The following is a 12500-nucleotide window of genomic DNA, read 5'->3' as shown; positions in this document are numbered from 1 at the left end:
CCAACCCAAAAAACCTCCCTCCCCCATTTACACTCATTCACACAAAAGGGTTGTTTCTTTCTGTTATTAATATTCTGGTTCCTACATTATATATCAATATATATCAATACAGTCTGCAAGGGATACAGTCCGTAAGCACACATGATTGTGCGTGCTGCTGGTCCACTAATAGTACTAACCTTTAACAGTTAATTTGACTAATTTTCATTAATTACTAGTTTCAATGTAACTGTTTTTATATTGTTTTACTTTCTTTTTTATTCAAGAAAATGTTTTTAATTTATTTATCTTTTATTTTATTAATTTTTTTAAAAGTACCTTATCTTCACCATACCTGGTTGTCCAAATTAGGCATAATAATGTGTTAATTCCACGACTGTATATATCGGTTGATATCGGTATCGGTTGATATCGGTATCGGTAATTAAAGAGTTGGACAATTTCGGATATCGGCAAAAAGCCATTATCGGACATCCCTAGTTTTGTTCTTTGAACAAGGTGATGTTCATGCACAGTTCATTTTGTGCACCAGTAAAAAAACATAACTTTTTCTTGAATTTGAAAAAATATATATATACATATTTTTTTCACTAAAGAAGGGTTGGGTGAATGCGTATATGAAACTGGTGGGGTTCGGTACCTCCAACAAGGTTAAGAACCACTGACGTAAACCTTTAGTTTAGTTTAGGCCCCTAGTGTCTTATTGTGGTACTTTTCCATTTCAGTGTGAAAAGCACGCCGTATAGAAGGAAGGCGACAGAGGAGCGCAGACATAAACTTGCACTTGAGGAATGTCTGGCGACTAAGAGGCCTCCCCAGTGGGAGTGCAGCTCACCGGGGGCTCTTTTGAAAGTGGATCAGACTAAAGAGCGGCAGAGAATAAAAGAGGGAGTGAGTTCAATGGAGGAGCCCTTTACGGTCTTTCTTCTCATATTGTTGGAAGGCCACACACACACACACACACACACACACACACACACACATACATACATACACACACATACATACGACACACAACCTCACACCCTCTACCACCCCCAAGCACCACTTTTAAAATAATATATATACCAACAGTTTTATGTTTTGAGTGTATGTCTAAATGTTATTTTTCCTACCCCACCCATGATGTCATATTTTTGGATGTCGGATACAGAGTAATTGGATTTGGATTTTTTCTTTTGGGGAAAAATTGTTTCAGTTTTGGCACGATTCCGTTTTTCGTTGGACTTTTGGGAACGGATTACTTACGAAAACTGTATCAACATAGTCAACGAGCAGCGGTTGCCGGCCAGATATGCAAATAATATCAGGGGTGTCAAACTCGTGTTCATTGAGGACCACAATGCAGTTATGGCTGTAATAATGAATATTAATTAGGGATGTCCGATAATATCGGACTGCCGATGTGATCGGTCGATAAATGCTTTAAAATGTAATATCGGAAATTATCGGTTTCAAAAAGTACAATTTATGACTTTTTAAAACGCCGCCGTGTACACGGACGTAGGGTGAAGTACAGAGCGCCAATAAACCTTAAATGCACTGCCTTTGCGTGCCGGACAAGTCATATAAAATATACGGCTTTTCACACACTCACAAGTGAATGCCAAGCATAATTGGTCAACAGCATACAGATCACACTGAGGGTGGCCGTATAAACAACTTTAACACTGTTACAAATATGCGCCACACTGTGAACCCACACCAAACAAGAATGACAAACACATTTTGGGAGAACATCCGCACCGTAACACAACATAAACACAACAGAACAAATACCCAGAACCCCTTGCAGCATTAACTCTTCCGGGACGCTACAATATACACCCCCCGCTACCCCACACCTCAACCCCGCCCACCTCAACCTCCTCATGCTCTCTCAGGGAGAGCATGTTCCAAATTCCAAGCTGCTGTTTTGAGGCATGTTAAAAAAAATAATGCACTTTGTGACTTCAATAATAAATATATGGCAGTGCCATGTTGGCATTTTTTTTCCATAACTTGAGTTGATTTATTTTGGAAAACCTTGTTACATTGTTTAATGCATCCAGCGGGGCATCACAACAAAATTAGGCATAATAATGTGTTCATTCCACGACTGTATATATCGGTATCGCTTGATATCGGAATCGGTAATTAAGAGTTGGACAATATCGGAATATCGGACATCTCTAATATTAATGTATAGTCGCTTCATGATTAGGGATGGGTACCTATCACATTTGAACAGATACGGTACCAATTCCCAGTACTTGGGACTCGATAACAGTACTTAACAATACCAAGATGATTAGGGATGCGTACCTTTCACATTGGAACAGCTATGGTACCAAATCCCAGTACCTGGGAATCGATACCATTAGTTAACAGTACCAATTTTCGGTATGTTTGTGTGTTACGTATTAATAAATGTTAAGGATATAAAATGTCAATACATTACTATTTAACATTTAACACTGAGCTGATAATGATAACTGTATGGTGCATTGTATTAATTTCAGTAGTCAGAAAGTAGTCTTTGCCATTGAGTTGAGTGTGCCAGTCTAGTGCAAGCGTGCATCTTAGTAGTAGTTTTGATTACCACCTTTGGAGGTTTTGAAATTGCCATGTAAAATTGTTAATGCTAATCAGTAGGATGTATATGGCATATCCCATGTAAATTAGCATTGAGCTAGTGCATTTTGAAGAGCGGAGCCTGACTTTTGAAAGCTTTCTAACAGGCAACAAAAGTATCATAATAAAGTACCATTTGATTTTACGTGAATCGGTAAGGAATTTGGTCGACAGCTATAAAAGTACCAAATCAGGTACCTATTCATTTTTACAGATTACATAAGAAAGTACGTTTTCAATGCATATTTTTCCAGGCTTTTGCGGGCCATATAAAATGATGTAGCGGGCCAAATCTGGCCCCCCGGGCTATGAGTTTGGCACGATGTGCTCTTAGTTAAAACCACATACAAGTATCTAAAGGTGGCCTTAAACCTCTTTTCTAAAGCGACAACGGTACAAAGTGGTTTTATATGTGAAGTATGAGTCTCATGACCTTGGTCTCCATCAGTGACTAAGTGCTGAACTCTGAAAGGACAGCGCGACAACATGACTTCAATGGTGCACAAATGGGAAAAGAAAGTTCAACCCCTTTTGAGACGCCAAGAGTCACGTCGCCATGTTGTATTCTGATGAGTCACATTTACTGCACACACAACAGCGTGTATGTTAGAACATTGTTTTTCAACCTTTTTTGAGCCAAGGCGCATTTTTTTCATTGAAAAAATCTGGAGGCACACCACCAGCAGAAATCATAAAAAAAATGAAACTCAGTAGACAATAAAAAGTCATTGTTGCAATTGTTGGATATGAATTCAAATCATAACCAACCATGCATCAATATAGCTCTTGTCTCAAAGTAGGTGCACTGTCACAAAATGTCACATCACGCTGTGACTTATTTTGAATTTTTTGCTGTTTTCCCGTGCATATAGTTTTAGTTCTTGTCTTGCGCTCCTATTTTGGTGGCTTTTCCTCTTTTTTTTGGTATTTTCCTGTAGCAGTTTCATGTCTTCCTTTGAGCGATATTTCCGCATCTTTTAGCAATCAAGAATATTTCAGTTGTTTTTATCCTTCTTTGTGGGGACATTGTTGATTGTCATGTCATGTTCGGATGTACTTTGTGGACGCTGTTTTTGCCCCACAGTAAGTCTTTGCTGTCATCCAGCATTCTGTTTTTGTTTGTTTTGTAGCCAGTTCAGTAGCTTTGGCTCCACCTCCGTTACATATAGCAGTGTTTTTCAACCTTTTTTGAGCCAAGGCACATTTTATGCGTTGAAAAAATCTGGAGGCACACCACCAGCAGAAATCATTAAAAAATTAAACTCATTTGACAGTAAAAAGTCATTGTTGCAAGTGTTGGATATGAATTCAAACCATAACCAACCATGTATCAATATAGCTCTTGTCTCAAAGTAGGTGCACTGTCACAAAATGTCACGTCACGCCGTGACTTACTTTGAATTTTTTGCTGTTTTCCCGTGCATATAGTTTTAGTTCTTGTCTTGCGCTCCTATTTTGGTGGCTTTTCCTCTTTTTTTTGGTATTTTCCTGTAGCAGTTTCATGTCTTCCTTTGAGCGATATTCCCGCATATTTTAGCAATCAAGAATATTTCAGTTGTTTTTATCCTTCTTTGTGGGGACATTGTTGATTGTCATGTCATGTCCGGATGTACTTTGTGGACGCTGTTTTTGCTCCACAGTAAGTCTTTGCTGTCGTCCAGCATTCTGTTTTTGTTTATTTTGTAGCCAGTTCAGTAGCTTTGGCTCCACCTCCGTTACATATAGCAGTGTTTTTCAACCTTTTTTGAGCCAAGGCACATTTTATGCGTTGAAAAAATCTAGAGGCACGCCACCAGCAGAAATCATTCAAAAACGAAACTCAGTTGACGGTAAAAAGTCGTTGTCGCAATTGTTGGGTATGACTTTAAACCATAACCACCAGTCATGCCTCAATATAGCTCTTGTCTCAATGTAGGTGTACTGTCACATCACGCCGTGACTTATTTTGAATTTGTTGGTGTTTTCCCGTGCGTATAGTTGTAGTGCTTGTCTTGCGCTCCTATTTTGGTGGCTTTTCCTCTTTTTTTTTGGTATTTTCCTGTAGCAGTTTCATGTCTTCCTTAAACGCTATTTCCCGCATCTACTTTGTTTTAGCAATCAAGAATATTTCAGTTGTTTTTATCCTTCTTTGTGGGGACATTGTTGATTGTCATGTCATGTTCGGATGTACTTTGTGGACGCCTTCTCTGCTCCACAGTAAGTCTTTGCTGTCGTCCAGCATTCTGTTTTTGTTTATTTTGTAGCCAGTTCAGTAGCTTTGGCTCCCCCTCCGTTACATATAGCAGTGTTTTTCAACCTTTTTTGAGCCAAGGCACATTTTATGCGTTGAAAAAATCTGGAGGCACACCACCAGCAGAAATCATTAAAAAACGAAACTCAGTTGACGGTAAAAAGTCGTTGTCGCAATTGTTGGGTATGACTTTAAACCATAACCACCAACCATGCCTCAATATAGCAATCAATCAATATCACATCACGCCGTGACTTATTTTGAATTTGTTGGTGTTTTCCCGTGCGTATAGTTGTAGTTCTTGTCTTGCGCTCCTATTTTGGTGGCTTTTCCTCTTTTTTTTGGTATTTTCCTGTAGCAGTTTCATGTCTTCCTTAAGCGCTATTTCCCGCATCTACTTTGTTTTAGCAATCAAGACTATTTCAGTTGTTTTTATCCTTCTTTGTGGGGATATTGTTGATTGTCATGTCATTTGAATTATATTTATATAGCGCTTTTCTCTAGTGACTCAAAGCGCTTTACATAGTGAAGTAAATTCACTTCACATTGTTGATTGTCATGTCATGTTCGGATGTACTTTGTGGACGCCGTCTTTGCTCCACAGTAAGTCTTTGCTGTCGTCCAGCATTCTGTTTTTGTTTGTTTTGTAGCTATTTCAGTTTTAGTTTCGTTCTGCATAGCCTTCCCTAAGCTTCAATGCCCTTTCTTAGGGGCACTCACCTTTTGTTTATTTCTGGTTTAAGCATCAGATACCTTTTTACCTGCACACTGCCTCCCGCTGTTTCCGACATATACAAAGCAATTGGCTACCTGCTGCCACCTACTGATATGGAAGAGTATTACACGGTTACTTTGCCGAGCTCTTGACAGCACCGACACTCAACAACAACACATCATTTGCAGACTATAATTACTGGTTTGCAAAAAATATTTCTAACCCAAATAGGTGAAATAGTGGTTGAAAAACACTGTTAGATGGTCTGTATATGGAGGCGTGTCCTGATAATATGAGGTGATCCATTGAATCTGAAGCAAAAATCACATGACCGGTCATTTCCCTGAAAAGAAGACCCTCTGCTCCGCCTTTCACCTTGGTACCAGCGGCTCCCTTCATTCACTAATTTGCTGCAGTGAATGGCCTTCTCTTCTCGTTCCTGTCCTCATCCACCCCTCCCTTTGTTTTCGTCGGAGAAGAGGATGTGTGTGCGTGTGTTCGTTTGTGCCTTTCATGCGCCTCTCAGCTCTTGTTTTGTTTTGTGGAGAGGCAAAGAGGTGAGCTCGGGGGCCCCTAAATATACACCCAAGAAAGCGATGCCCCCCTTGGAGTGTCCTCAGTAGACACTAAGGCAAGGCTGAATAAAGCCTTCCTTGAAGACGTGGAGCAAACATCCTCAAGATTTAAGAGGGTCCAGTGTCAATAGTGTTGGTTTCATTTTTGCTACTGGTAGCAGGGACAATGGCTTCATGGCATGAAAATGATATGTCAAGTATTTGATCATTAGCAAAAAAATTTAAAAACTTCCTGAAAATAAATAAGAGCCACTTTTTTTGTCAAGGCCAGCCGACCCGTATTTTTCTAATAGGAGTGTCCTGGTCCGGGGAAAAAAAAACAAGTATTCGCATGTATCGGAAATTTCCGATATACAGTATGAAGGAGATTCATATGGCCCCATTTGTCGCGGATAACCTGATGCATGAAACGTGACGAATTGGGGCGATGCACTATAGAGTGCTAAGTATGTGTCTTGTGGCAATTCTAACTTTGACCAGTTGCTATGTAGTGAAGTGAATGATATTTATATAGCGCTTTTCTCTAGTAACTCAAAGCCCTTTACATAGTGAAACCCAATATCTAATTTATATTTTCAAACCAGTGTAGATGGCACTGGGAGCAGGTGGGTAAAGTGTCTTGCCCAAGGACACAACGGCAGTAACTAGGATGGCGGAAGCGGGTATCGAACCTGGAACCCTCAAGTTGCTGGCACGGCCACTCTACCAACCGAGCTATACCGCCCCCATGTAGAGTGGCACTTTCCAGCATTTTCAGCAGACTGCATTGCAAGATGATTAACCCCGCCCTCTATCGGTTTGCGGTGTGTTTACTTGTACAAAGCTTGACAGCCAGTTAATATCTAAATGTCCTCCATTAGGCACACAAGGGTAGTCTTTTCTTGTATTTTACACAAGTCACTTACAAAAGGTAAACATAGTAGACTATAGGCTACTAGGAGCTAGCAACTGCACAACGGCATAGCACACAAGCTAGATATACGTACTAAGTGCCCTTATTTGATCAATATTGCAGTCTATAATACGCCTTTTGGCAATTTAAAACAAATATCAAATAGTTGCATATTCCTTACACATACAAAGTCTCTAAGGCAGCAGCGTAGTAGAAAGTATCCAGTAACAAGCGGGTCTGCATCATTCAACCTATTGCATCATGAGAGTCACAGGCTTAAATTAACAAATGATTGTGAATGTGACAACAAGGCGTTGCCTAAAACAAATGACCAATTCAATGTCATCAAAGCCACATACGTTAATTGGAGTTGATACGTAGGTTAGTGTTTTTCATGCCTACCATTGTTCTCTGAGTCATTTCATTTGATCAAGCCTTTTCTAACATTCCACACTACAAAAAAAGTGCTATAATTTGTGCTGATATGGTAACAGATTAATATTGGTGTTGGCCAATACTCGTCTAATATCGGTATTATATTACAAACCCCGTTTCCATATGAGTTGGGAAATTGTGTTAGATGTAAATATAAACGGAATACAATTATTTGCAAATAATTTTCAACCCATATTCAGTTGAATATGCTACAAAGACAACATATTTGATGTTCAAACTGATAAACATTTGTTTTTGCAAATAATCATTAACTTTAGAATTTGATGGCAGCAACACGTGACAAAGAAGTTGGGAAAGGTGGCAATAAATACTGATAAAGTTGAGGAATGCTCATCAAACACTTATTTGGAACATCCCACAAGTGAACAGGCAAATTGGGAACAGGTGGGTGCCATGATTGGGTATAAAAGTAGATTCCATGAAATGCTCAGTCATTCACAAACAAGGATGGGGCGAGGGTCACCACTTTGTCAACAAATGCGTGAGCAAATTGTTGAACAGTTTAAGAAAAACCTTTCTCAACCAGCTATTGCAAGGAATTTAGGGATTTCACCATCTACGGTCCGTAATATCATCAAAGGGTTCTGAGAATCTGGAGAAATCACTGCACGTAAGCAGTGACCTTCAATCCCTCAGGCTGTACTGCATCAACAAGCGACATCAGTGTGTAAAGGATATCACCACATGGGCTCAGGAACACTTCAGAAACCCACTGTCAGTAACTACAATAGGTCGCTACATCTGTAAGTGCAAGTTAAAACTTTCCTATGCAAGGCGAAAACCGTTTATCAACAACACCCAGAAATGCTGTCGGCTTCGCGGGGCCTGAGCTCATCTAAGATGGACTGATACAAAGTGAAAAAGTATTCTGTGGTCTGAAGAGTCCACATTCAAATTGGCTCGCTCTTTCCCCTTGAAACCCTTCCGCTAGCTTGATGTTAATTCTCCTCTGATTTCTGATTTACAATAAAATGTATAGTTTTAATAGTTGGATTAGATTCAGCTTCAGAACCCTTCCAATCTCTCTTTAATTGCCATTGTTTGTTTGCAAATGCATAGCCCTAAATATGCCTCACACACTTAATAAAACAAAAATATAACAACTGGAAAGCAGTTCTTAGTAATCAGCTAAGTTTGAAATGTTACAATAAAAATGATATGTAATTATGACAATGAAAAACGATCATGGAACAGATCAAATTGGAGTCACGGTGTAGCCTTTAGCCTTTAGCATGGTCGTCAAGCCATCAGCTTTGGCTTCACCACCGTTACACAGAGCAGTGTTTTTCAACCGTTTTTGAGCCAAGGCACATTTTATGCGTTGAAAAAATCCGAAGGCACACCACCAGCAGAAATCATTACAAAATTAAACTCAGTTGACAGTAAAAAGTCGTTGTCGCAATTGTTGGATATGACTTTAAACCATAACCAAGCATGCATCAATGTAGCTCTTGTCTCAAAGTAGGTGTACTGTCACCACCTGTCACATCACCCCGTGACTAATTTTGAGTTTTTTACTGTTTTCCTGTGTGTAGTGTTTTAGTTCTTGTCTTGCGCTCCTATTTTGGTGGCTTTTTCTCTTTTTTTGGTATTTTCCTGTAGCAGTTTCATGTCTTCCTTTGAGCAATATTTCCCGCATCTACTTTGTTTTAGCAATCAAGAATATTTCAGTTGTTTTTATCCATCTTCGTGGGGACATTGTTGATTGTCATGCCATGTGATGTCATGTTTGTACATTGTGGACGCCGTCTTTGCTCCACAGTAAGTCTTTGCTGTCGTCCAGCATTCTGTTTTTGTTGACTTTGTAGCCAGTTCAGTCTTTGTTTTGTTCTGCATAGCCTTCCCTAAGCTTCAATGCCTTTTCTTAGGGGCACTCACCTTTTGTCTACTTTTGGTTTAAGCATTAGACACCTTTTTACCTGCACACTGCCTCCCACTGTTTCGGACATCTACAAAGCAATTAGCTACCTGCTGCCACCTACTGATATGGAAGAGTATTACACGGTTACTCTGCTGAGCTCTAGACAGCACCGACACTCAACAACAACACATCATTTGCAGACTATAATTACTGGTTTGCAAAAAATATTTTCGCTCCAAATAGGTGAAATTACATAATCTCACGGCACACTAGTGGTTGAAAAACACCGACATAAAGCATATTTGAATCGACTTTTATTATATGTGTGAAATGTTTAATGAACTCTTGTCTTATGTATTCTGTCCAGGACCTCATTGTGGACCAGACCATAGAGAAGGTGTCCTTTTGCGCTCCTGATCGAAACTATGACAAGGCTTTCTCCTATATCTGCCGAGATGGGACCACCAGACGATGGATGTGCCACTGCTTCATGGCTCTTAAAGACTCGGTGAGAACACTGTGTCCCTTTTTTGGGTGACATCCTCTACTTCATTCTTAATGCCCAAGTTGCACAGCGGATGGAAACAGGCTTATGTCGACTAGTCCTGGTCAACACAAATTTATTACGAAAAAATCCTATTTTCCTAATGTCTCTGGTCAAAGTCAGAAGTAAATGCACAACCTATGGCTAGCTCTGGTTTCGATTTGGGATATGACCACAACCGCTTTTCTCGTCGTCTACCCATAGTGCGAAGCGGCTTCTAAGATACTAATTCTCACCATTATGGTGGAAAATAACTTGAGTTTCTTCCATGTACTGTTATCACTGGAGGACTAGACCAGGGGTGTCCAAACTACGGTCCACGGGCCAAATTCGGCTCGCCGGTGTCTTCAGTTTGGACCGCAAAACGTCATTAGTTTAAAGGGCAACATTATCACAATTTCAGAAGGGTTAAAACCATTAAAAATCAGTTCCCAGTGGCTTATTTTATTTTTCGAAGTTTTTTTCTAAATTTTACCCATCACGCAATATCCCTAAAAAAAGCTTCAAAGTGCCTGATTTTAACCATCGTTATAAACACCCGTCCATTTTCCTGTGACGTCACACAGTGATGCCAATACACAGGCCCGGCCCTAACCAATCTGGCGGCCTAGGCAAGATTTTAGGTGGCGCCCCCCCACATCGGCAGTGAAGTGTATATACTCACAAGAACCCGAATAGCTTTGTCTTTGACCTTTTTTTTTTTTTACTTACAACTATACCTAATATATAAAGGGGTGGAAAAGTGACTATTACCTGCAGGGCAAACATTAGCTAACCAGAAGGCAATAACAATGTAAACAAAAAACACCTGCTTGAGAGAGACCTAATACAAACATTTATATGCACATACAACACTTAGAACTTTTAGCATATCAGTATGTGGAATTAAATTATGGAATAGATTAAGTAAAAAAGTTAAAAATTGTACTGATATGATCCAGTTTAAGAGGTTGTTCAAAATAATAGTGCTTACAGAGTACAAAGAAGAAGAATTATGAGAAATACTTTCAACCTTATTGAAAATAAGATATTCTTCATCTCAGTATGTTAATAATGACTTAATTAATTAATTACATATTACAAAACTGTTGTATACTAACTCATAGATGTTATTTTATTATATAAAAAGGTCAGTAAAGGATTCTATATATTTGTAAACACTTTGAAGTGGGAAAGAGGTAGGATTAAATAAGCTTTGCTTCTTCCTACTCCTTTTCGGGCATGATGTCAAATGAAATGATATGAAATTGTGTGATGTATTATGATGTAAGTGTGTTCATGTTCCAAATAAACTAAAGAAAGAAAGTAATGTTGTAACAAATAATATTTCTATTAAATAGGCTTTACTTTGCATTTTAATTAACGTGGGATTATTTTTTGTATTTAGAAATAATAGTACCAACTTTTTTTCTTTTTTTTTTTTCTCCCAACATTTGTGGCACTGGCGTGGCGCCCCCTGATGGACGGCGCCCTTAGCATTTGCCTCTACGGCCTATGCCACGGGCCGGCCCTGCCAAAACAAACAGCAAGGTATAGCAACATTAGCTCGGATTCAGACTCTGATTTCAGCGGCTAAACACTGTCTGATAAGATCATTACTAACAACTATGAACTAGGTTTACAGCATATGAAATACATTTGGCAACAACATGCACTTTGAGAGTGCAGACAGCCCATTTCAGGCGCGCTAAGAACATATATGTTTCCACGATTTCAGCACTCAGGTTAACCATACCTAAGTAGACACAAAATACTGCATTACACAAGACTACCCGAATGTACTCGAATGATTGGGGGAAAAAAAGGTTTTTAAGCTAAATTATTGGTAAACACAGTTCATGTATAATAATTTACGTAAAACCGCGAGTAATGAATAAAGTTTTCATCAATTAATATATTCTGTAGACATACCCTCATCCGCTCTCTTTTCCTGAAAGCTGATCTGTCCAGTTTTGGAGTTGATGTCAGCAGGCCAGGGAAGCTAGGGTCGATATTCTTCTCTTGATCATCTTCGGTGGCATAAGGGACGGTGTGAGCCAAGACATCCAGGGGGTTTAGCTCGCTCGTCTGCGGGAACAAACTGCCGCCATTGCTTGCCGTGCTACCGAGGTCCTTTGTCCCTGAATTGCTCACACACTCCGGCAGATTCAATGGGGGTCTGGCGGCAGATTTCTTTGACTTTATGGTTGGAAATGCATCTGCTTTGAGTGTCGCAGGATATCCACACATTCTTGCCATCTCTGTCGTAGCATAGCTTTCGTCGGTAAAGTGTGCGGAACAAACGACTGACCATTTCGTCGGCTTTCCCCACACCCTCGTATTTTGAACAAATTTCGTCCAATTTCTTGCCACTTTCGCATCTTTGGGCCACTGGTGCAACTTGAATCCGTCCCTGTTGGTGTTGTTACACCCTCCGACAACACACCGACGAAAGTGAGAAAATGGCGGATTGCTTCCCGATGTGACGTCATCGCTCCGAGAGCGAATAATAGAAAAGCGTTTAATTCGCCAAAATTCACCCATTTAGAGTTCGGAAATCGGTTAAAAAAATAAATGGTCTTTTTTCTGCAACATGAAGGTATATATTGACGCTTACATAGGTCTGGTGATAATG

At 39.7% G+C, this 12500-nt stretch overlaps 1 protein-coding gene across 2 annotated transcripts in view; it reads left to right on the top strand.

The window, feature by feature from the left end:
- Positions 1 to 12500, top strand: part of numbl (NUMB like endocytic adaptor protein) — a 189002-nt gene that overhangs the window by 163738 nt on the left and 12764 nt on the right. For both annotated transcript variants that reach the window (XM_061925340.2, XM_061925339.2), the window contains exon 5: positions 9710 to 9850. In XM_061925340.2, the coding sequence (XP_061781324.1) occupies positions 9710 to 9850 (141 nt within the window). The remainder of the gene's footprint in view (positions 1 to 9709; positions 9851 to 12500) is intronic.

Source organism: Nerophis lumbriciformis, linkage group LG30 (assembly GCF_033978685.3).
Source record: "Nerophis lumbriciformis linkage group LG30, RoL_Nlum_v2.1, whole genome shotgun sequence".
NCBI lineage: Eukaryota > Metazoa > Chordata > Actinopteri > Syngnathiformes > Syngnathidae > Nerophis > Nerophis lumbriciformis.
This window is presented reverse-complemented; position numbering and strand designations above follow the sequence as displayed.